Source organism: Suncus etruscus, chromosome 18, assembly GCF_024139225.1.
Source record: "Suncus etruscus isolate mSunEtr1 chromosome 18, mSunEtr1.pri.cur, whole genome shotgun sequence".
NCBI lineage: Eukaryota > Metazoa > Chordata > Mammalia > Eulipotyphla > Soricidae > Suncus > Suncus etruscus.
The window spans coordinates 57258350-57283850 of NC_064865.1; the positions used below are offsets into that span (position 1 = coordinate 57258350).

General features: G+C 45.1%; 1 protein-coding gene across 2 annotated transcripts in view; it reads left to right on the top strand.

Moving 5' to 3' along the window:
• The window catches only part of LOC125996038 (zinc finger and SCAN domain-containing protein 9-like), a 46577-nt gene continuing 21076 nt past the window's right edge, over nt 1-25501 (top strand). Inside the window, exons 1-7 of one of the 2 annotated variants that reach the window (XM_049764999.1) lie at nt 1-113; nt 2689-3152; nt 4694-4829; nt 6926-7017; nt 7275-7317; nt 7505-7585; nt 8404-9470. In XM_049764999.1, the coding sequence (XP_049620956.1) occupies nt 2733-3152; nt 4694-4829; nt 6926-7017; nt 7275-7317; nt 7505-7585; nt 8404-9284 (1653 nt within the window). In that variant the 5' untranslated portion in view covers nt 1-113; nt 2689-2732 and the 3' untranslated portion in view covers nt 9285-9470. Of the gene's footprint in view, nt 114-2688; nt 3153-4693; nt 4830-6925; nt 7018-7274; nt 7318-7504; nt 7586-8403; nt 17559-25501 lie in introns of those variants that run through there. The other variant, XM_049765000.1, reaches the window with a different exon arrangement.

Sequence of the window (25501 nt, forward strand, 5' to 3'; positions counted from 1 at the left end):
ACCTGGGCTTGGAAGTTGGGGCGACCCCGCGACAGCTGCAGCTTGCACCCCGCGCCCTTGCTCCGTGCCTGTGCACGCATTGCAGACCCCCAGGAACGCCGGGGAGACTCAGGGTGAGTACCTCACGCTTCGTGCGGGCTTTGTGGCCAGGTGAAGGGGCCTGGAACTGGGGGTGCTACTGGGGGGCGCCCCAAGATCCCTCCCAAAATCTGGGGCCCAACTTTTTTTTCTTTTGCAAGGAACTCTTCTAAGGGGGTTCGCCCTCTTCCCTGCGCTGGATAATTTATTATTTTATAATTTATTATTAATAACTATAATCTATCATATGATTTTATATTATATATTAATTGTTATTAATTTATTATTAATTATAATCAATCATATTCGTTATATTTGTTAATAATTATAGTAAATAAAAATAGTTTAGTTGATAGTTAATATTGACATATTCTATATGATATTCTATAATATATCATTGATATAATTATTATTGCAATCTGTCTCCTTCATAAATGGGAAACTGGCCTCGCCAGATTTTTCTTGTTTGTTTTATTTTTTTACTTTTTCCTTTTGTTCCACTGAGCAATTGTGCACTTGCAACACTTGGACAGGTAGTTTCTTTAAAAGGTCTGTTTTTAAGTTTTTGATAAGTTGTAACGCATATGGGCAAGTTTACATGCTGGAATTTAGGAAATGAGTAAAATGCTTTTTAAAAAATAACTTTTTTTCCCATACTATTTCAGAGTTCTGTGCATGGTGGGAGTTTTATAATTTGCAATAGTATTAACTGTCCCTTCTGTTAATAAATTACATATGTACAAAAAAAAAAAAGATGTGTTTTGCTTTCGGGAGCTCTGGGTCACCACGAAAACATCTTATCTTTATCTTTCAGTTTATTCTGGTTTGTTTGTTTTTGCAAGGTTCTCAGAAAATAGCAAGTGTGTTCACACGGTAACGGTACGGCTGAAACTTTTTTCTTTTAACTACTTCAGGCAGCTGAACTGGGAAGTGGACCTTGACTCGCTCTCACACAGTTGCAGAGTTTGAGATGGGAGTTAGCTTTAAGGATGGACTGACTTTTTTTTTTTTATCAATAAATATCTTCCACACGCACCCTGTTCCTTTTTAATTTTTTGTTTTATGAGCTATCTATCCCCTGGCTATGCTCAGGGCTTGCTCCTGGCTTTGCACTCAAGGATCACTCTTTGCTATTAGGGGAAGGAGATCAAACCCTACCTGGACCGCCTAGTGCAAGGCAAGTGTCCCACCTCCACTTGACTATCGCTCCAGTTCTAAGGAAAAATTCTTATGTCAGGATATTGGAGAGTCAAAACGAGGGTTCAGAGGGTAAGAGATCAGAGGGGGAGCCCCTGATTCAGAGCACCAGCCTGAATGCCCCCTGCCACCACCTGATACTCCCCCAAAAAGGCGAACTTGAAAATCAGTTTGTGTACATAATACAGATGTGCATATGCAAAATGGGGACCTGAGCCATTGGGCACTGACCTTGCATCTGGCCAACCCCAGCATTCCAAATGGTTCCTTGACCAGAGCCAGGAGTAAGTCCTGAATACCACCAGGTGTGCCCCCCCCCCCCGAAAAAAAAAGGACTTCAAAAACTATGAAGTCTTATTCTTCAAAAAATAGTGCTTAAAAATATAAAGGAATATTTGCAAACCACATAATAAAGAACTTTTACCCAAAATATATAAAGACTTTCCCAATCCCAGTGAAAATACCTAATATTAAAGATAGATGTATTTTGAATAGATAATCCCTCAAAGAAGGTTTCTGCTGACTAGTAAGCACATCAGGTGTTCTTAGTGATTGGAAACTGAAAACAACACAAATATCTCTCAGTTGGAGATCTAGAAAAATAAACATTCATTAAAGTTTTTTTGGTTTTGAGCATCACACCTAGTGATGCTCAGGCATTACTTCTGGCTATGCGCAGAAATCTCTCCTGGGGCCCGGAGAGATAGCACAGCGGCGTTTGCCTTGCAAGCAGCCGATCCAGGACCAAAGGTGGTTGGTTCGAATCCCGGTGTCCCATATGGTCCCCCGTGCCTGCCAGGAGCTATTTCTGAGCAGACAGCCAGAAGTGACCCCTGAGCAATGCCAGGTGTGGCCCAAAAACCAAAAACCAAAAAAAAAAAAAAAAAAGAAATCTCTCCTGGCTCAGGAGACCATATGGGATGCCGGGGATTGAGCCCATGTCCATCCTAGGTTGGCCACGTGCAAGTGGCCAGAGGGATAGCACAGCAGTAGGGCGTTTGACTTGCAAGCACCCGACCTGGGACCTACTGGAGTTCAATCCCTTAGCAGAGAAAATAAAAAGGGATTATTCCAAGTGGGTTTAATATAAGGATAGTTTGATTTGGGGGAAGCACTCATCCAGCAGTGCTCAGGGGTTACTCCTAGTTCTGCACTCAGAGTCACTCCGTACAGGCCGGAGGGGACCAGAGGGATGCTGAGGATCAAAAATCTAGGTTGGCAGCATGGAAGGCATGCTTCCTCCCCACTGTACTATCACTCCAGCCCCATCATGAAATGTGAAAGCGGAAAGAGGTTCTTTCTGGAACAAGGAGAAGAGCACTTAAATGAGAGTCAAGAACTCCATGTTGTTGATGAAGAGCTTATTATGAGGCCTGATGAAATCACTGGTATCTTTATCATTTTTCCCCCTAGGGCTCTTAAGAAGAAAAAGAAGGTGCTGGAACGAAGTCTGCTCTATGGCTTCGGAATCCAGAAAGCCTTTTGCCTCGTCCTCTGCAGACCTGTCTCCTGAGCAGGACCTTGTCATTATCAAGGTTGAGGAAGAAGATCCTGCCTGGGACCAGGAATCCGGCCCGCTGGGGAGCAACCCCCTTGGCCCTGAGCAGTTCCGCCTGCGCTTCAGGGAGCTGCGCTACCAGGAGACTTTGGGCCCTCGCGAAGCGCTCATCCAGCTCCGAGTCCTGTGCCACCAGTGGCTGCGGCCCGACCTGCACACCAAGGAACAGATCCTGGAGCTGTTGGTGCTGGAGCAGTTCCTGAGCATCCTGCCCAGCCAGCTGCAGGCGCTGGCCGAGGAGCATCCGCTGGACAGTGGGGAGGATGTCGTGACCCTGCTGGAGGGGCTGGAGCGGCAGATCGATATTCTCAGCCAGCCTGTAAGTAGCAGAGATATGGAGGGACATTGAGCGTAGGATGTTTGATATAGAATCTGTCTCAGTTAGTTGGTTTTTAATTACTGTATTTTAAACACCATGTTGACAAGGTTGTTCATAATAGAGTTGGTGTTTTATTTCTTTTTTTGGCCCATACTCAGAAGTGCTCAGGGGTTACTGTGCTCAGGATCTACTTCTGGCAGTGTTTGGGGGACCATATGGGATGCCCGGTATTGAATCCCCAGATCAGCCATTGCAAGGCAAGCACCCTCCCCCACTGTGCTCACTCTGGCTGCTGCTGTTGTTGTTGTTGTTGTTGTTTTTCCAGTTACAAAGTCGTTGTTGATTGACTTGCAGTCATACTGTGTCCAACACCTTCACCAGGGCACATTTCCCACTGCCAATGTCCCCAGTTTCCCTCCAGCCCAACCCCCTGCTTTTGCTGTCTCTGGTGCAGGCATTCTTTCTCTATCTCTCCTGCCCTTTCCCTTTTTTGTTTTAGACAATATTGTTACTAAAGGGTTATCATACCTATCACTTTCCCTCCTTCCAGCACCCAGTTCTTGTCCAGAGTAATCCTTTCCAATTCTTATTGGCATATTGTCATAGTGTTCCCCCTCTCTTTAAGACAAGCTTCTCTAGTCCTCCTATTGTCATCTGGTCTGTTGCACTGTTGTGAAGAATAAACATTAATAAGTCTTCCCTTAACCTCATGAATAGAGGCTTGAAGGGAAGATTGATGTGTGAAATATATAATGAACAAAGTCCTTTCATTTTGGGCCAGTCAGATTGTTTTACCCTCATCAGCATTCCCAAAGAACTATCATGGGGGTGGTGGGGCTTTTACTGCACAGCAGCCCTACACCTGTAGTAGATGTAAACTTGGACATGGGGAGCTTAAATTACTTTATCAGGGTCCCCCAGATTATTACACTCAAAGACCAGAATTCAGATTGCCTAATCCACTTTAGTTCTTTTGCTGGGGCAAGTTGAGGTGGGGTTTGGAACACATCTGGCAGTGCTCTGGGGACCTAATTGCAGTGCTAGGAATTGAATCAAGGCCAGTTGTATGCAGGGCAAGTGCCTTCACCCCAGTACTGTGTGCCCCGTCTTTATTAAAACTTGAAGTCTGGGCTGGAGCGGTGGCACAAGTGGTAGGGTGTTTGCCTTGATGCAACTTACCTAGAATGGACCACAGTTCTATGCCCCGGTGTCCCATATGGTCCCCCAAGCCAGGAGTGATTTCTGAGAGCATAGCCAGGAGTAACCCGAGTGTCACCAGGTGTGGCCCAAAAACAAACAAAAAAACCTGGAAGCCATTGTTGTTCCCCCCAACCTCGCATGGGTGAGGGGTGCCCCAAGTCAGTGTCAATAGAGACTTTCCACTTTACAGTAGGGAGCGCACATCACCCTCCTGAGTCTATTTGGCCCATTTGGGATCTCTCCTGCCCCTCGGATGCCAGTGGGATTCTGGACTGTCCTCTGACAGGCTTTGTTTCATGACCCAAAGAGCTTCTAGTCCTGCAGCTGCCCACTGTTCCTAGGTCTCTGCTCGTGCTCATGGACATCGGCTCCTCTGGGACGAAGTGGCCCATTTAGACCCTGCACCCCAAGGAACACAGCACCAGCCTGCAGCAATGCAGCAGAAAGCTCCGGTGGTCCATGGGCCTCACGAGAGAGGTAAGAAGGCAATTGTATTGATGGGAGAGAGGAGGGAAGGGGCTTTTGAATGAGGGGAGAGGGAGAGAAAAAAGACAGTAGGCTTTGGGCATTGGAGAGCTGGAATGTTCTAGGAACCAGGAATACAAAGAGCTGGAGAGATGTATAGCAGGTAAGGCACTTGTCTGCCTTCTAGCTGACCCAGGTTGAATTCCTGGTACCCCTGTGTGGTTCCCTGAATTCCTCAGGAGTGCTCCTTGAGCTTAGAGCCAGGAGTAAGTCTCTAATACTGCCAGGAATGGCCCCAAAACAGACGCAAACGAGAATCAGGAATATGAGTGACTGTTTATAGATCTGTTTGTAGATCTGTTCATAGCTTTTTGTTTATTTGATTGTTTTGGGCCACACTCAGTGATGCTCAGAGTTACTCCTGGCTGTGTGCTCAGAAATCACTCCTGGGGGCCAGAGAGATACCATGAAGGTAAGGCATTTGCCTTGTATGCAGAAGGACAGTGGTTTGAATCCCAGCATCCCATATGGTCCCCTGAGCCTGCCAGGAGCAATTTCTGAGCGTGGAGCCAGGAGTAACCCCTGAACACTGTTGGGTGTGACCCAAAAACCAAAAAGAAAGACAAAAAAGAAATTGCTCCTGGCTTGGGAGACTATATGGGACACCAGGGGATCGAACTGTGATCCATCCGAGGCTAGTGCGGGCAAGGCAGGTGCCTTACCGCTAACGCCACTGTTCCGCCCTCCCCCCAACCCCCAGTATATTTATAATTACTTTAAAAGATATGTATTTCCTTAAACAAGCACATTATTTTTTATAATCACAATACATTTATCACTGCTAAAATATATACCTAACCACAGTTGATATTTAGCTTTTTGTGTGTGTTTTTGTTTGGTTTGACTTTGGGACTCTATTCAGCTGTGCTCAGGCCTTACTCCTGGCTGTGAACTCAGGGATCACTCTTGGCAGGCTGGGGGGACCAGTAAATAACAGAGAAAGAAACCTATGTTTTCAGTGATAAAATATCCCTTTTATTAATTCCTCAGTACAGGAATACTTGCTGAGAATTGAGTCATCAGGATCTTCTGGTCATTGTGCAAACTTTTTTATTTATTTTTTGTTTTTGGGTCACACTCGGCAATGCTCAGGGGTTACTCCTGGCTATATGCTCAGAAATTGCTCCTGGCAGGCTCGGGGAACTATAAGGGATGCCGGGATTCAAACCACCATCCTTATGCATGCAGGACAAACACCCTACCTCCATGCTATCTCTCCGGCCCCCACTGTGCAAACTTTATAGAAGATAGTTAAGCCATCCCAGTGGTATAATCTTCTCACTCTTGTATATGAAATTTGCCGATGTTGACAAAATATTGTTGTGCGGCACATGACTATAATTCTGGTTCAAAGTCTTCAAGCCTTTTGCTCAAGAATAGTAACGTGGGACTGGAGAGCTAGTACAGCAGGTAGACCACTTGCCTTGCACACAGTTGACCTGCTATCCCATCTGGTTGTCCAAGTCCACCAGGAGTGATTACTGAGCACAAAAACAAAACAAAACAAAAAATAGCATAGACTTTTTTTTTGGCAGTCCATTCTCAGATATCTACGGGAAGCAAAATTCTGCAGTTTTGGTTAACATTTCAGAAGGCAATTGTAATCCTAGAGGTAGATTAACACTCCTATCCAGTGTGCACAGAGATTAGGGCTGAACGAGATCCCACACCAGGGTGGAACTGAGCCTTGGCGGAGGACAAGACGCTATCTGGGAGGAAACCAGGACATGTGTTGTTTGTGGGCCACGCCTGGCGGCACTTAGCAATTGTTCCCAGCTTGGTTCATGACCCAGTCGTGCCAAGAATGAACCTGGGCTGGCCATGCAGCTTTCTTTTCAGCTCCAGTGTTTTATGTTTCTGATGTATAGCTCCAGGCTGAGCAGGATACTAAAGTGGACAATAGTGGGCAATAGTGATTAAGTTCTCAGAGCTGAAGGCATCAGCATTTTGTCAGCAAAATTTCCAAAATTGAACTCACAGCTTCCAAATGGGTCAGTGATGGTCCTAAGAGCTGTGAGGCAGGTTGGTCATGCTTTCTCCTTTCTCAGCCATCCCCACTGCCCAGAGTATGGCCCCATCCCAGAAGAGAAGTCCTGGAGACCAGGAGATGACAGCGACACTTCTTACAGCTGAATTCCAGGTGACTTGAAATCTCACGGCATCCCAGAGCTCTACCCCGCAGTGCTTGTGGCATCTGCTCCATGATCGGACGGTTGGTGGCAGTTGTCATTCAAGAACGTACCCCCAAATTCTTTTGTGTAGAAGATTTTTCTCCCAAAGAACGTTCCCACTCTTAGGTCCTTATCAGCACTGGTAAATATTGGTTACAGTCTAAGTTTGAACTTTGGAACAGACCAGTCCCCAAATGGGGGATTCTGTCTGTTTGGTTGTTTTCAGACTTTAGTGAAGATTGAGGATATGGCTGTGTCCCTCATTTGGGAGGAATGGCTTTTTTTGTTGTTGTTGTTTTTGGGTCACACCTGGCAGCGTTCAGGGGTTACTCTTAGCTCTGTGCTCAGAAGTCACCCCTGGCAGGCACAGGGGACCATATGGGATGCCGGGATTCGAATCACCATCCTTCTGCATGAAAGGCAAATGCCTTACTACCATGCTATCTCTCCGGCCCCAGGAATGGCTTCTTGATCCACCACAGAAGTCTCTGAATAAAGATGACGGACCAGAGAATTACAGATACATGTTCTCCCTGGGTAAGGAAAGATTTGGTTTTCCTCTTTCTTTTTCTTTTTTTTTAAATTTATTTATTGGATTTGGGGGGTCAGAGCCAGAGTGCTAAGGGGTTATTCCTGCCTTTACACTTAGGAATTACTGCTGAGAGTGCTCAGGGGACCATATGGGGTGCCTGAGATCAGACATGAGTTAGCTACATGCCAGGCAAACACTCCACTGTACTGTCATTCTAATCCCAGGAGAGATTGGGTTTTCTAACTTTTGTTTGTTTGTTTTGGCAACGATCAGGGGTTACTCCTGGCTCTGTGCTCAGAAATCGCCCCTGGCAGGCTTAGGGGGACCATATGGGATGCTGGGATTCGAACCACCGTCCTTCTTGGGTTGGCCACTTGCAAGCAAACACCTTACCACTGTGCTATCTAAAGCATCACTGAAGAAAAGCAGATTTATTTTCCAATCCAGGACTTATTCTTTGTAACAGGGCAGTAATCAACTTGCCAGTTTGAAATCTTTCTCCTATTCCATATTACACATTTTTCCTGCTCTCAGATCCCGTAAAATCTTTTAGATCTGATCAGGAGCCATAGCACAACCAAATTTGCCGTGCATGCGACTGACCCACGTTCGAACCCATATGGTCCATATAGTCACTCCAGGAGTGATTCCTGGGCACAGAACCAGGAAATAATCCATAAGTGTGACCCAAAAACAAAACAAGAAAATCTTTTAGATCTCATCTTGTAGGCTTACTGTGTCTCCCCTTTTATTTTGATTCTTACTGTTTTCATGGAGAGTGGGAAGTGAGTAGATGTTTCTGGGTTGCATTTTTTTATTACAGATGTTGAAAGCAGGACTAAGACCAAGGAAGCAGTGTCAAAACAGGCAAAGCCTCCTGGTATCCAGGCCCTTGGGGAGCCTGCTGCCAAATGCAACGGTGATGCAGCCGAGCTCAATGAGCCTGGAGAAGCCGGAGACCAGCCAGGCAAGCTGGTGAAACAGCGGGGAAGTACTCAGGTCCAGGACCGCCGACATCAATGTAATGAGTGTGGGAAAAGCTTCGCCCACAGCTCGGGCCTCGCGCGCCACTGGAGGATCCACACCGGGGAGAAGCCCTACCAGTGCAGCGTGTGCGGGAAAGCCTTCAGCAACCGCACGGCCCTGCTCTCCCACCAGGACATCCACAACAAAGTCAAGCGCTACCGCTGTGGCGAGTGCGGCAAAGCCTTCAGCCAGAACACGGGCCTCATTCTGCACAAGCAGATCCACACCGGGGAGAAGCGTTACCGTTGCAACCAGTGCGGCAAGGCCTTCAGCCAGAATACAGGCCTCATCATGCACCAGCGGATCCACACCGGGGAGAAGCCTTACTGCTGCAGTCAGTGTGGCAAGGCCTTCAGCCAGAGCGCCGGGCTCATCCTGCACCAGCGCATCCACAGCGGGGAGCGGCCCTTCGAGTGCGGCGAGTGCGGGAGGGCCTTCAGCCAGAAGTCAGGACTCATTGAGCACCAGAGAATCCACACGGGAGAGAGACCCTACAAGTGCCAAGAATGTGGCAAGGCCTTCAGTGGCAACACGGGTCTCATCCAGCACCTGCGCATCCACACCGGGGAGAAGCCCCACCAGTGCGGGGCGTGTGGCAAAGCCTTCATCCAGCGGTCGAGTCTCAATAGGCATCAGCGGATCCACACTGGAGAAAAGGCTAAACCTTCGGTTGTTTAAAGGGTGGGGGGTTCCCCACCCTTTGGGGGCTTTATTCAACACAGAGAGAGAGAGAGTGCAGGCTCGAGAGAAGCTTTGCAGTGAAGCGCAGAGACAGAAAGTGGGTCCTTGCCATCCTATCCCTGCCTGGTGTTCTGGTTGGCAGGTGGCAATTAGTCTGGGTCCCCCCCCCCACACACACACACAGCCTGGGCCAAGGCCTTGAGGCTCTTCCGAATCAACTATGAGGTGGTGTGGGTGGGAGTAGGGCCCCTGAGGTCCCACTGGATCCTATTAGAAGTTTGGTTGGTTTGGGTTTGGGGTTGCACCCAATGGCACTCAGGGGTTACTCCTGACTCTGCACTCAGAAATCACTTCTGAATGGTTCCAGGGACCCTATGGAATACCAGAATCAAACCTGGCTCAGCTGCGTGAAGGTAAATTCCTGGCTGTGCTATTGCTCCGGCCACTCTATTAGAAGTTTGAAGGAGCATTAGACCCACTTGCATATAAGACTCAAGGTACTTGGATGCAAATTTGTGGAGAGTCTAGCTGTAGGCTTGAGAGGCGCTGAGATTAAGGTTAGTTATGTAGATATAACTATATATTACTATATATAACTATATGTACATATATATATGTACATATAGTTATATATATACATATATATATACACCCAACAAATGGATGTTTAGAGGATACTTGAAATGCCAAAATCAGGCCATTAATCTCTAACATCTAGATCTCTGCCTGAGGGGGCAGAGCTATAGCGCAGTGGTAAGGCATTTACCTTGCACACTGCTGATTTAGGATGGACCTCAGTTCGATCCCCAGTGTCCCATATGGTCCCCCAAGCCAGGAGCGATTTCTGAGCATATATATAGCCAGGAGTAACCCCTGAGCATCATCGAGTGTGGCCCTAAAACCAAAAACAGAAAACTGCCTGGGGGCCAGAGCAATAGTACAGCAAGTAAGGTGTTTACCTTGCATGTAGCCAACCCAGGTTTGATCCCCAGCACCCCATATGGTACTCCAAGCACTACCAGGGTTGTTTCCTTAGTGCAGAGCCAAGAGTAACCCCTGAGCACTACCAAGTGTGGCCTCAAAAGAAAAGCTCAGAAACAAATGATCTCTGCCCCATTTCTTTGATCTTTTCTCTGTCATTCTGATCTCCTTAGTTAACTACCTATTTTGTTTTTTCTTTTTGTTTGTTTTGGGGTCACAGCTGGCGGTGCTCAGGGGTTACTTCTAGCTCTACACTCAGAAATTGCTCCTGGCAGGCTCGGTGGACCATATGGGATGCCGCGATTTGAACCACCATTTGTTCTGGATCAGACACCTCCAAGGCAAACGCCCAACCACTGTGCTATTGCTCCGGCCCCTATTTGGTTTTTCTTATTCCGACTGCATGCCTCCCTCCATAAGGATTATCATTTTAATTCCCTTGTATTTGTATTTCCCAGAACTAGAAACAGATTTGTCTCCGGATCCTTGCTCTATGTGTCAGTCAGACATGTCTTAGCTTGTCAAATGTGAATCCCACAGGGCTGGGCTGCCATGTGTCCCAGAATTACCCAGGCTCATTGCTATCTGGGAATCTGTCCAAGGACAGATATGCATGCACCTCCATTGAGTTGGGAGAGCACAGCTTCTGCCCAGGATAAACCGTAGAGGTGGGGCAACATATTTGAATAATCCCAGGCAGATCGGCTTCTTACAGAGGTTTTAATTCAGTGTGCAGAATAGTTAACAGAAAACATGATGAGAAAAGACTGAGTTGAGCAAACTATCTGATACAGCTCTGCTGTGGAAATGGCCAAATCACAAGACAAGAGAACAGAAAGTTGCTTCCCCAGGAGTAGCAACAGCCATTCTGGGCAGTTGTCTTAGCCTTAAGAGCATTGTTGATCAGGTTTAGGACCTTATTTTAAAACCCCTAAGTGACATACACTAAACTTTTTCCTGCAGGTTTGGTTTGGGGATTTTTGTACAGGTGTGATGTGGCACATTCAGTTGTGCTCAGGGCTTAGTCCCGGCTCTGCAATCAGGACTCAGTTCTGATGGACTTGGAGGACCATTTGGGGTACGGGAAATCAAACTGAGATTGGTAGCATGCAGAGCAAGAACCTTATCCATTGTAACTATCTCAGATAGCAGGGTAGCATGCAGTACAAGTACCTTACCCATTGTACTTTCTCAAATAGCAGGTGCCTTATTTCGGAGCTAATGTGGGATGGTGCTGTTTCCTTAGCTGTTGCTATCCAGTGCACCACTTCAGGTCTCAAAAATTTCACCATGCAGCGCAGTGCTCAGATGTGTGGGTTGACTACCAGAGGGAGCGATTTGCTTTACTCTGCTGAGGTGCTAGCATATAAAAGCTGACATTGACTGAGCCCTCACTGCTAAACCCTCAGCCTGTCTCATGCTTGTGATAGGTCCTCAGTGGAAACCAGGCCTAGAACACTGAAGGAGCTCACAGGAGTAATGTGCTGGTAGCAGTGTGGCCTCCGCTGCTGCTTTGACCACTGTGCTACGCCTGCCAGTGTTTGAAAACTGTGTTCCTTCTCCCTAGGCAGAGGGAAAGCAATATTGTGTAAATCCATAATAAGCACTGGAAATTTGATTCCAAATTGCCATTCTTGGTTTATAGTTACATTAACTTTAAATGTTGATTTCTTTTTAAATTTCTTTTTTCTCTTTTGATTCTTTTCATATGAATACTTTGTAGAGCAAGAGGTAAATTATGCATGCAAAACATTTCAAAGAATAGCTGGGAAGATACATTATGGGTCTGAATGCCTTTCTAAACTGCTCCAAGAAAAATGAAATCATGAAGGCAAATAAAATATCTGTACACCAAACTAGGCAGATGACTAAAAATGACAATAGTGAGTGAGTTCATCTCTGCCATCGTGTAGGAAGAGCCTTCAGCCTCTGGCCCATCTCCAGATGCATGGTTTTTGCAAACAAGAATCTTCGTTTTATCCTAGTTTTTGTGAAGCTGTTCTTCAAACCTCTCTTGCTTCTGTCTTTGGCTCTCCAACAAAATTTCCTTGAAATCATCCAGGGATAAATATTAGCACCTTACTTCTTGATCTTAGTATGTGTTTCATTCACACTTGTGTTTGTTTTCTTGCATCTCAGGAATTCTTTTGGCTTGTGGATGCTTTAAAGTCATTCCCCCCCCCCACACACACACACCTAATTTCTGACTTCTCTATTGCTCCTTTTTCTTCCACTCACAATTCCCAGGTCCTCATTTTCATTCATCACTTTTTCCCCCTGTATTTTTTTCTTTTTTGGTTTTGGGGCCACACCCACTGACACTCAAGGTTTACTTCTGGCTATGCACTCAGAAATTTCTCCTGGCTTAGGGGACCATATGGATGCCAAGATTCAATCCATCCGTCCTGGATTGGCTGCATGCAAGGCAAATACCCTATCACTGTGCTATTGGTCCCTCCTCCTGTACTTTTATTTTTTATCCTTTATACTCTGTGTTTCAGTAACAGTTTGTTTCCCGCCCTCTGATCATCTTTCTGCTTACAGGTTCCTGCAAAACTACTTAAAACAGACCTCAAAACTCTTCCCTCCCAGGGGCCCAGAGAGATAGCACAGCGGTGTTTGCCTTGCAAGCAGCCGATCCAGGACCTAAGGTGTTTGGTTCGAATCCCCGTATCCCATATGGTCCCCCATGCCTGCCAGGAGCTATTTCTGAGCAGACAGCCAGAAGTAACCCCTGAGCACCACCAGGTGTGGCCCAAAAACCAAAAAAGAAAAAAAAATCTCTTCCCTCCCAGCCCCATTTCTTCCCCATAGTTTTGTTTCTCAACTTTCCCTGAAATGGACTCCCTGCCCTTTCTCAGGGTGGGATCGTCTTTTCCTTCTGCCCTTCCCTCTGCATGTTCTTCCTGAATTGTTCCCAATTGCCCTTTTTTTTTTTTTTTTTTGGTTTTTCGGGCAACATCCCTTTGATGCTCAGGGGTCAGAAATTGCCCCTGGCTTGGGGGGACCATATGGGACGCCGGGGGATCGAACTGCGGTCCTTCCTTGGCTAGCACTTGCAAGGCAGACACCTTACCTCTAGCGCCACCTCGCCGACCCCCTCAATTGCCTATTTTGTCTTCCTGCAGCTGGGTCTTACCCTTTTGCCACTTGTCTAGGAACCTGTAGTGCAGATGACAGCTGATGCTTAGGTCACTGTCATTCTTCTCTCCTCTTGGAAGTATCTCACTCTGATACTTTCCAAATGAGCTTTCTAGGTCTCCACTGGACACTCTGACAGAGCTTTGGGGTTCACAGAACTCCAACACTTCACTCTTCATCTGATTCCATAGTCTCCCCCTTGATTCTGCCTCCCAGACTCCCAGTGGCCTTCTGCGGCTGAGTCCAAGCCCTTCCTCAGTGCCTTTCTCCTCTCTCAGTCCCGCCTCAGCGCTTCTAAGAGTCTGTCTGGGGGCCTAGGCATTTACTACTGCATTGCTTTGTAATTCTTTTCTGCCACCCTGCATTGTAGTTTCACGTTTGTATTTATTTCCAAAACTACACTGTAAGCTCCTTGAGGGCAGGAAGAGTAATGTTTGTATCGCTGCACTCCTTATGGCCTAGTACAGTCCTAAGCATACAGTAGGCATTTAATAAATGTTTTGTCAAATTATGGTGTAACTTATTAATGATAAAATATACATATGCCTTTTTTTTTTCCTATGCCAGGGCTCAAACACAGGTTCTCAGAGGTGAGGCATGAGTTCTTCCACTGAGCCACATCCCTGGCCCATTATAAAAAAAATTCTCATCTTCTATACAGACCTATTCCATAGTTCATCAGTAACTGCCCACATTAAGAACCTCCACCCATCTATGACCAGCTTCAAGAGGGGTGTGTGGAAAGTTGAAATAGAAGCTTTTTATTTGTTTGACAGCTTTATTACTGGTTAATAGAATAAGGGGGCTGAAGAGATCGGACAGAGGAGAGGACACTGCTTTGCACACAGCTGACCCAGATTCCATTCCCAGCATCCCATGTGGTCTCCCTATGCCTGGCAGGTGCAGAGCCAAGAGTAACCCCAGAGCACCTCTAGGAATGATGCTCTGGGGTTACCAAAAAAAAAAGAATACGAAGCTCTGAAAATTCCTCTTAAAATTAATTAAGAGTGCTTGAAAAGGGGTTTTGTATCTATAAGAGATCATTAGTTCTAAACTTGTAGAGATAGTCAATTGTGCCATGAGATTTCTGGGGCCAGAGAGATAGCATGGAGGTAAGGCGTTTGCCTTTCATGCAGGTCATTACTTCGAATCCCGGCATCCCATATGGTCCCCCAGCTTACCAGGAGTGATTTCTGAGCATGGAGCCAGTAGTAACCCCTGAGCATGGCCGGGTGTGACCCAAAAACCAAAAAAAAAAAAAAAAAAAAAGATTTAAATAGATTTCAAGGGATCTTCCCAGAGTGAGTCCATTCCAGTCTGCTGAAGGACTAGACTGCTCAGTTGTGTTGATTCACAACCTATTAATTGGTGGATTTGGAAACAGCTTGTCTTCATTTTTTTTTTTATCTTCTCTAACCTTTTCTGTAAAAAAAAAAAAAAAAAGAGGGGGCTTCTGTGAGGGCTTCTTGAGGTGGGAGAAATTGTACGGTTTATTGCGTAAGGTGATTGCCTAGCAAGCTGATCCAGGTTCCATCCCCAGCATCCAGCCTGGTTCCCCCCAACAGGTATGTGATCCCTGAGCAGAACCAGGAGTAAGCCCTGAGCAGGTGTGGTCCATAAACAATACAGGCTCTTGAGAAGATAAAGCTAAATGAAATAAGGAAGAGAAAGACAGTTAATCAAATAATTTCACTCTTCGGTAGGATACCAATAACTGATGCACACAGTGGCCAGAAACAACTTAAATTAATTCCTAATTTCCAGGGAAGCTGACACTGGGGGTTGGAGAGATAGGAGGAATGAACTTGGTGGGCCTAGTACAATGACACCCTTTTGGGGATGAGATGTGAAACGCTTGATACTCTATTTTACAGCAAACTAATGCTCAGTCGCTTTGGGCAGAAATAAAGTGTAAACACCTCTCAGTTGTTGCCTTGGGGCTTGGGAGTAAATAGACTCCTTGCTGCTCCTCACAAACCACTGAGAGGAAAGCCTCCGAGATCCTAGAGCGGCTCTTCCGGCTCCCTGGCGCGTCCCGGAAGTCGACCTCTTGGGTCCCGGCTGGGCCTTCGGGCCTGTCAATCCTCCTGGCAGCCGTTTTGGGTGAGTCCCTAGATCTTTGTCCTGGTCTTTCAAGCCTCGGCCTAACGTGGCTTCTCCTCTTAGAGCATTTTTGTAGCTTATAAAACAACTTGGGGTTTGAATGATGCTTCAGTAATAATTCAGAGTGCCTCTTATTAATTTTTTTAATTTTAGAATTTGTATTGAGATTCACTTGGCACATACAAGACTATATTGTTTAAGGGTCTAATTTCAAACAGAAGAGCCTTATTTCTCTTAACATACGACTATCCACTTTCATTCCTATTGCAGTGAAATATGATATTTCATTTTTTTCTGATAACTAATATTCGATTGTATGTATTCTACCTCTTCAACCACTTGTCAGTCATTGGGCACTAGGATGTTTTCCAAATTTTATCTAGTAGCACTCTAATGAACTAAAGAGTGCTTATGTTATTTTTCATTGTTATTTTTGTGTTCTTTGGTTTCATATCTGGGAGTGAAATGGCTGGTTCATATGATAGTTCTTTTCCATAGAGACTAAATTAATTACCACCAACACCAAAAAATAAAACCGACTTGGAGGAGGGCCGGAATGGGAGCACAGTGGGGAAGATGCATGTGGCTGACTTGGGCTTGATCCCCAGTCCTGAGCCCTCCAGGATTGATTTCTGAGCACAGAGATAGGAGTAACCCCTGAGCATCACTGGATGTGGCCCTCCCCCCAAAATAAATTTAAGTTTATTCCCTGGGATTGAGAGAGTGGCAACATCCCACCAATTTCTTCACATGCTGATATCAGCTCTAAGGATGGAGGGGTTGGGAGAGTTCTATGGTGGGAGATGATGAGTTTTATTTGGTCTCATTTGCCCAGATACTGTCAGAGCAATAGGCAGGTTTGCTTTTTATCCCTTGTGTCTCTTCTAAAGTCTTTACTTCAGATGTTTTTATAAAAGAGTTAAGTCACCATTTGAGTCTAGGATTGATTTATTTACTGGGGGGAGGGGGACTACACCCAGTGAAGCTCATGGGTTACTCCTGGCTCGGCACTCAGAAATCTCTTCTGGCAGGCTCGGGACCATATGGGATGCCAGGAATAGAATCCGGGTTGGTCCCATGCAAGGCAAACACTCTTACCTACTGTGTTATCCCTCCTTCGAGTTAAGCATTTATTTATTAGCATACGTGTGATATTGCTGTGTCCAGTCTGAATCCAAATTTTTGACCTGTCCACCAGACAATTGGGGTGGCTGAAAGTGCTCTAGCAGCAGGAAATAAATGACACTTGAAAAGTCTGTTTCTTTCTTCAGGAATCAAGGCCAGAGGGATGAGCCAGATACCAGGATGGAACCACACCAGAAAGTTTCCTGCATGTACCATGGGGATCCTTTGCAAGTCTCTGAGTATGAAAAAGCCACTCAGGACGTGGGCCAGGGAGGAATGCCTGAGGACAGACCCACTGAAGAAAGACGGTACAAATGCAATGAATGTGGAAAGAAGTTTGCCCAGAGTTCGGGCCTTGTACGGCATCGGAGAATCCACACAGGAGAGAAGCCATACGAGTGTGACTACTGTGGAAAAACCTTCAGCGTGCGGTCCACCCTCACCGTGCACGAGAGGATCCACACTGGTGAGAAGCCCTATACTTGTCATGAGTGTCTGAAAGCTTTCAGTGTGAGGGCGCAACTCATCATCCACCAGCGGATTCACAATGGCGAGAAGCCCTATGAGTGTAATGAATGTGGCAAAGCATTTAGTGTGAGCTCGGACCTGATCAAACATCAGAGAATCCACTCTGGGGAGAAACCCTATGAGTGTGATGAGTGTGGGAAAGCCTTCAGCGTGAGCTCTGCTCTCATCACACACCAGAGAATCCACACAGGAGAGAAGCCATATGAGTGTAAGGAGTGTGGGAAGGCCTTCTATGTCAACTCAGCCCTGATTAACCACCAAAGAATTCACTCTGGAGAGAAGCCCTTTGAGTGTGGAGAATGCAGAAAAGCCTTCAGTCAGATCTCAACCCTCATCCATCACCAGAGAATCCATACAGGAGAAAAGCCATACGAGTGTGGAAAGTGTGGAAAAGCATTCCGTGGGAGCTCCCATCTGACCAAACATCAGAAAATACATGTCAAAGGAAAGTGATCTCTATGGGGAAGTTAGACCAGAGGCCTTTGTGTGTCAGAAGTTCTCACCAAAAGGAAGGGGAGAGAAAAGGTTAAAGTTTTAATTGACACATGTTCCTTGGAATATAAGAAGTGACCTATCAGTGAATAATGCTCCATTGGCCTAAGAACTAACAGAGGTGCTAACATCCCATCTTCTTCTGAGAATGCAGTTTTATAACTCCTGAAAGGTAAAGCCATTTAAGCATCATTTATCAGAGTACAGTAGAGACAGCCAAAAGGGCTGGAGTGCATATTGGAGGTCTGGTTCATTCCCTGGAGTGAACTCCAAGCATCTAGCCAGAAACAGCACCATTTGGAGTGGACCCCCCAAGCATCTAGCCAGAAATAGCCCCTGAGCATCGTCTTTTGTGACTCATCCAGAAAGGAAAATATATCAGACATCATAAAGTACTTTGTTTTGGTTAATAGAATCTTTTTTTGTTGCTGTTTAATTTTAAATCATACCCACAACCCTCAGGATTAATCCTGGGTCAGCTTTGTGGTATCACTTCTGCTGGTGCACAGAGGACCAGATGGGGTGCTGGGGATTAAAACTATGGTTGATCACATATAAGACAGGTGACCTCCATACCTGGTGTTCTGTCTCTCTGGCCAAGTTTTTAAAAATGGGGAGGTGCCAGAGAGATAGTAAAACAGAAAGGCACTTGCTGGTTCTGTGGCCCAAAACCAAAAAAAAAAAAAAAAGGAGATTCAGATCATATATATTCGCTGACATCCCTTTCATCTTCGAGGGTTTTTTTTTTGGTTTTGGTTTTTGGTTTTTGGGGTTTTTTTGGAAGGGCCACACTAGTAGTGCTCAGGGGTTATGTTTGGCACTGCAATAGGAAATTGCTCCTGACAGGCTCTGGGGACCATATGGAATGCCGGGGATTGAACCCAGGTCCGTCCCAGGTCTGCTGCATGCAAAGCGAATGCCTTACTGCTGTACTATTACTCCAGTCCCTCATCTTTGAATTTTTTTTATAATTTTAATTAAAAATGCTTTGTTAATGTGATGGTATCTTTTTGTTTAACTTTGGGTTTTGGGTCACACTCAGCAGTGCTCAGCGATTAGCTACTCTTAGCGCTTTACTTAGGAATCACTCCTGGCTCAGGGAAACATACAGATATTAGAACCCCAGTTGGCTGCATGCAAGGCAAGCCCCTATCCACTGGACTGGTGGTGCCTTTTTAATCTGCTATTTTATATGTTATGTTCACAGATCTCCTCTTAGTCTCTTAAATTTTCTTAATAGTTCAGTGATACTACTACTACTGCTAGTCCTTTCTATGTATTGAGATCTACTCTTCAAAGTACTTTCAGGATTTTTAGAAATTGTTCCATTTTAAAATGTATGTTTGGGTGGAGATGGCAGTCATACAGAAGATAGTCATTTGCTTTGCATGGGGCTGACCCAGGTTCAATTCCCACCACCCATATGGTCCCTCAGGTCTGCCAAGAGTGATCCTTGTGTGCAGAGCTAGAAGTAAGCCATGAGCACTGCCAAGTATGGCCCAAATAAGAGTGTCTCAGCTGGGAGCCAAAGTGATGGTACAGTGAATAGGGCACTTGTCTTGCACAAGACAAACCCAGGTTTGATGTCCAGTGCTCCCCCGAACCCACTAGGAGTGATTTGTGAGTACAGCCAAATGTTAAAAATAAAGTATGTCTGGGGCTAGCCAGAGCTACTACAAAACTACCAAAGTGTTTTCCTTGTATCCTACAAGCCTGTATGAATCCCTAGCACCATATGTGATCTTCTGAGCACAGAGCCAAGAATAGCCCTTATGTTCCCAAAAGAAGAGATATATACATATATAGGTATAAATGTCCTTTATATACAGTATGTATGTAAAGCAGCAAAACTGAAAAAAAAATGATGCTCTAAATATACATTTTGGGAAATTGTAAAATAACAGAAAAGTACTAGAGAGCAGAAATGTATGAAAGAACAGTTTTTATCTTCGTACTCTGACAAGAGTTTTAGCATTGCTCTCTAGACTACTCTCAAGTTACATTTGTCTCCCTTTTCTACATATGGGGGAAAATTGCTAACTGCATCTGTTCTTTCAGATGGTGATTCCTGAGTAAGGAAGGAGTCCACATCAAGCAGAATTTTCTTGAAGTTCAACACAGAGAATAGTGCTGAGAGATCACAATGGGAGCATTCTTAATGGGACTCCATATTGGAAAGTTGGATGAGCTTCTGAATCATTAATCAAGTGAGGAATGAACCTTTTTGCTGAAACACAACTTTTGTTGTATCAAGCCTATCAGAGCATCACTCTGAGAAAAGGATTTTAGTCCCATCAGCATCCTGGGTTTGGGACACTGTCCATGATTTTATTCTTCAGTCCCCACAATGTAAAGTGGGGAAGTCCCAAAATGTTTTCTCCTAATAAAAACTGGCATATGGACTGGAGAGATAGTACAGTGAATGAGGTAGCTTGCCTTGCGTGCAGTCAATCTGACTTCATATGATACTCCATATGTTCCCCTAGTCTTGCTAGGAGTGATCCCTGAGCACTGCTGAGTATGACACAAACCAAACACCTCATCTTTTTATAAAGAGACAGACTATCAAAGTGTAGGGAAGTAGAGAAAGAAAACTAAGAACAGGGCCAGAGCGGTGGCACAAGCAGTAGGGCATTTGCCTTGCATACGCTAACCTAGGACGGACCGCAGTTCTATCTCCTGGCATCCCATATGGTCTCCCAAGCCAGGAGCGATTTCTGAGTGCATAGCCTTGAGGGTCACTGGGTGAGGCCCAAACAAACAAACAAACAAAAAATCTCTAAGAACAAAGGGATTAATACATAGAAAATGTTTGATATCTGTGCAGTACTCACAGCTATGCCAGATAGAAAACAGGAAACATGGGGCCAGAGCAATAGAACAGTACTTGGATTGCACACAGCCAGCCCTGGTTCAATCCCCAGCATCCCATGTGGTCCCCTGAGCATAGAGCCAGGAATAATCCTTAAGCACCACCAGATATAACCCAAAAACAAAAACAAACAAAAACATGAAACAGGGCTAAGAGATAGTATAGTAAGTAGGGTGCTTACTTTGCATGTGGCTGACCCAGATTTGATCCCCAGCACCCTGTATGGTCTCCCAAGCACCACCAGGAGTTATTCCTGAGTGCAGAACCAGGAGTAACCCCTGAGCATTGCCAGGTTTGGCCCAAAACTCCCCCCAAATAAAACCTGGCAAAAATGCTGTCCTGTCTAAACACAAGTATGCCCAACTGAAGGAAAGCCTCTGAGTATACTTATTCTGAAAAGATCTTTAGTGTAGACCCAGATTGCATCAAAGTCATCATGGCAAAAAGTCCCCCAAAGTGTGGCAGGGCCCAGAGCAATAGTACAGCAGGTAGGGCACTTGCCTTGCGTACAGCTGTCCAGGTTCAAGCTCTGGCACTTCTATGGTCCCCTGAGCTCAGAGCCACACACTGCTGGATGTGACATCCCACTCCCCCATTCACAAAAAATAAAAATAAAAAACCCCACAGGAGCCAGAGCAATATTGAGCAAGCAGCTAAGCCTTGTATGTGGCCAACCCAAGTTTGACCTAGCAGCTGTCTGGTCCACAGAAAGGAGTGACCCCTAAAAACAGAACCTGGTGTAGGCCTGGAGTACCTCCACTTGTGGTGCAAAAAATGGAGGGAAGGCAAAAATCAGATAATACAAGGAATTTGGAAAACAAAATAGTAATGGATGAGGGCTGGACTAATACTTCAGCTGGTAAGGCGCTTACCTTGCATGCAGCCAACCCATATGGTTCCCCAGAAATGATTCCTGAGAACAGAGCCAGTACTAACGAGCACCAATGGGTGTTCCCTCCTCCCCCCCAAAAAATATGGATAAAACATTACTGAAAAGAATCACTGACTGTGACGCTGAGTTGCATAGACTTGACACCTATGAACTAGATATGGAGCAACCCTACCATGCATTAAAAACCCCAATCATGGGGCCAAAAAAGAACAAAATTGGGGCCAGTGAGGTGGCACTAGAGGTAGTCTGCCTTGCAAGCGCTAGCCAAGGAAGGACCGTGGTTCGATCCCCCAGCGTCCCATATGGTCCCCCCAAGCCAGGGGCAATTTCTGAGCACATAGCCAGGAGTAACCCCTGAGCGTCAAATGGGTGTGGCCCAAAAACCAAAAAAAAAAAAAAAATCCAATCATGCATACAAGACCAATGGTTTTATAGCAAGAAAAATTTTATTAGTGTGGAGTGTGACAAAGCCTTTGGGCAGAGAAAGATTTAAAGATCCACCTTGAAATCCACACTGGACTTTTGGGCATTTTGATTCCAGCACTTAGCTAGAAGTCAGTTGAGCGGGAGTATTTCCGCCAAAGAAAAGACATGCAATCACAATAGACTGTTCAGAAAGGCCTCGTGTATTGAACAATCCCATCGCACCAGAAGCTACACTCATTGGGTGACTGGGATGAAACTGGTAGTGGAAGCTCAGGCCATCCAGAGAATCCACAACACCTGAAATTCAGTCTAGGCAGATGTCTGATGACAACTTCTAGTAGAAAGAAGTTCTGGTGTTCCCAATGAAATAATGTCAGTGATGCCACATAAAATTATTCCAAGTTGCAGGAAGGAAGCAATCATTTTCATCTGCCCACAGCACCCTTCATTGTTGGGGAAGGCAATCAAGACGTGATAACCCTCAAGCTGACATTGGAGACTTCATCTCCATCCTCTGGAAATGCCCAGAGTCAGAGCTTTCTCCTCCCCTACCCAGGGAATGTACTTTCACGTAAGCTGCTCCACAGAGGAGCCTCTGGTATGCAGAGCCACCTGGGGTGCCTTTGGGACCCAATAATCAATATCTCAGCAACTTTAGGATTTCCTGTCGGAAACCCACCATGGCTGCCCCCAAGAATGATTCCCAAGTCCTCTCCAGTTAAAATAGCTGCCTGACAATCTGGTGTAGTTGCTGCCCTATGGAGGTGGAGGCGGGTGAGGAAAAGACGGGATCGTAGCATATTGTAGCAGGGATGTCTGGGGAGTCAGACAGGAACTGAAGGCACAGAGAAAAGAAAAGAAATATATGTGAAGGAACCTCCAACTTCTCTGTGCGGAGGGGTGAGTCATGCAAGTCTCCAATAAGTTGCCAGGTTGGGGAAAGGAGCCTCAGTATGGCTGGAGAGAGAGGACAGTAGGGAGGGCTCTTGTATTGCTTGGAGCTGACCTGAGTTCAATCCCTGGCACCACAGAGAACCCCAGAGCCCCTCCAAGAGTGATCCCTGAACACAGGAGTTGTGTATAACCAAGATCTGGAAAATCAGTGTTCCATCAGGTAAGTGGATAAGGATAATGTGACATATACACATATACGCATATGGCTACACATACAGAGTGGGATGCTACTCAGATGGAGAAAAGAAATCACTTAGATTGCTGCAATTTGGGTAGAATTGGAAGGAATCATGCTAAATGAAGCAGGTCTGAAAGAAAAAGATGAGACACCCAATTAAACAAAAGCAGAAGCTAGATATTTCCTAGTGGAAACGATCCAGAAATAGTCAATAGAATTGTGACCTAAAGGTGCTGGGAAAAGGGATGGGATGAAAATCGGGAATCCCTGATTTGTTGAGCCAGAAGTTAGCCCTGAGCACTTGACAGTTCATCCCCCTTCCCAACTCTAAGCCCCAGAAAAACCAGCACCATTGGTGAGAGCTGTGCCAAAAATGCCTCTGACCTTTGTGTTGGGCAGGTGCTTAAGATGGTGGGTGTGATGAGAAATAATCACCGTTTAAGGTGCTCATCCTGAGAACCTGTTCCTTTGCTCTTTTAAATTCAAAGTCTAATAATGGGATTTAAGGATGACCAGATCTGAGAGCCGAGTAGAAGGGAAACTTACTTTTTTTTTTATTTAAACACCTTGATTACATACATGATTGTGTTTGGGTTTCAGTCATGTAAAGACCACCACCCATCACCAGTGCAACATTCCCATCACCAATGTCCCAAATCTCCCTCCTTTCCACCCATCCCCCGCCTGTACTCTAGACAGGCTTTCTATTTCCCTCGTACATTCTCATTATTAGGATAGTTCAAAACGTGGTTATTTCTCTAACTAAACTCATCCCTGTTTGTGGTGAGCTTCATGAGGTGAGCTGTAACTTCCAGCTCTTTTCTCTTTTGTGTCTGAAAGCTGTTGCGAAAATGTCTTTAATTTTTCTTAAAACCCATAGATGAGTGAGACCATTCTGTGTCTTTCTCTCTCTCTGACTTATGTACATCCATGTATAGGAAAATTTTATGACTTCATCTCTCCTGACGGCTGCATAGTATTCCATTGTGTATATGTACCACAGTTTCTTTAGCCATTTGTCTGTTGAAGGGCATCTTGGTTGTTTCCAGAGTCTTGCTATGGTAAATAGTGCTGCAATGAATATAGGTGTAAGGAAGGGATTTTTGTATTGTATTTTTGTGTTCCTAGGGTATATTCCTAGGAGTGGTATAGCTGGATCATATGGGAGCTCAATTTCCAGTTTTTGGAGGAATCTCCATATCGCTTTCCATAAAGGTTGAACTAGACAGCATTCCCACCAGCAGTGGATAAGAGTTCCTTTCTCTCCACATCCCCGCCAACACTGTTTATTCTCATTCTTTGTGATGTGTGCATTCTCTGTGGTGTGAGGTGGTACCTCATAGTTGTTTTGATTTGCATGTCCCAGATGATTAGTGATGTGGAGCATTTTTTCATGTGTCTTTTGGCTATTTGTATTTCTTTGTTAAAGTGTCCATTTCTTCTCCCCATTTCTTGATGTGATTAGATGTTTTTTTCTTGTAAATTTCTGTCAGTGCCTTGTATATTTTGGAGATTAGTCCCTTATCTGATGGGTATTGGGTGAATAGTTTTTTATTTTTCTTGTTATTGATGTTGTGTATTATGTTGATAGATTTATGGATGTTAAACCATCCTTGCATTCCTGGGATGAAACCTACTTTATCGTAGTGGATAATCTTCTTTTTTTTTTTTAATGCATAATTTTTTTTATTTAAACACCTTGATTACATACATGATTGTGTTTGGGTTTCAGTCATAAAAGGAACACCACCCATCACCAGTGCAACATTCCCATCACCCAAGTCCCAAATCTCCCTCCTCCCCACCCAACCCCCGCCTGTACCCTAAACAGGCTCTATATTTCCCTCATACATTCTCAATATTAGGACAGTTCAAAATGTAGTTATTTCTCTAACTAAACTCATCACTCTTTGTGGTGAGCTTCCTGAGGTGAGCTGGAACTTCCAGCTCTTTTTTCTTTTGTGTCTGAAAATTATTATTACAAGGGTGACTTTCATTTTTCTTAAAACCCATAGATGAGTGAGACCATTCTGCGTTTTTCTCTCTCTCTCTGACTTATTTCACTCAGCATAATAGATTCCATGTACATCCATGTATAGGAAAATTTCATGACTTCATCTCTCCTGACAGCTGCATAATATTCCATTGTGTATATGTACCACAGTTTCTTTAGCCATTCGTCTGTTGAAGGGCATCTTGGTTGTTTCCAGAGTCTTGCTATGGTAAATAGAGCTGCAATGAATATAGGTGTAAGGAAGGGGTTTTTGTATTGTATTTTGGTGTTCCTAGGGTATATTCCTAGGAGTGGTATAGCTGGATCGTATGGGAGCTCGATTTCCAGTTTTTGGAGGAATCTCCATATCACTTTCCATAAAGGTTGAACTAGACAGCATTCCCACCAGCAGTGGATAAGAGTTCCTTTCTCTCCACATCCCCGCCAACACTGTTTATTCTCATTCTTTGTGATGTGTGCCATTCTCTGGGGTGTGAGGTGGTATCTCATCGTTGTTTTGATTTGCATC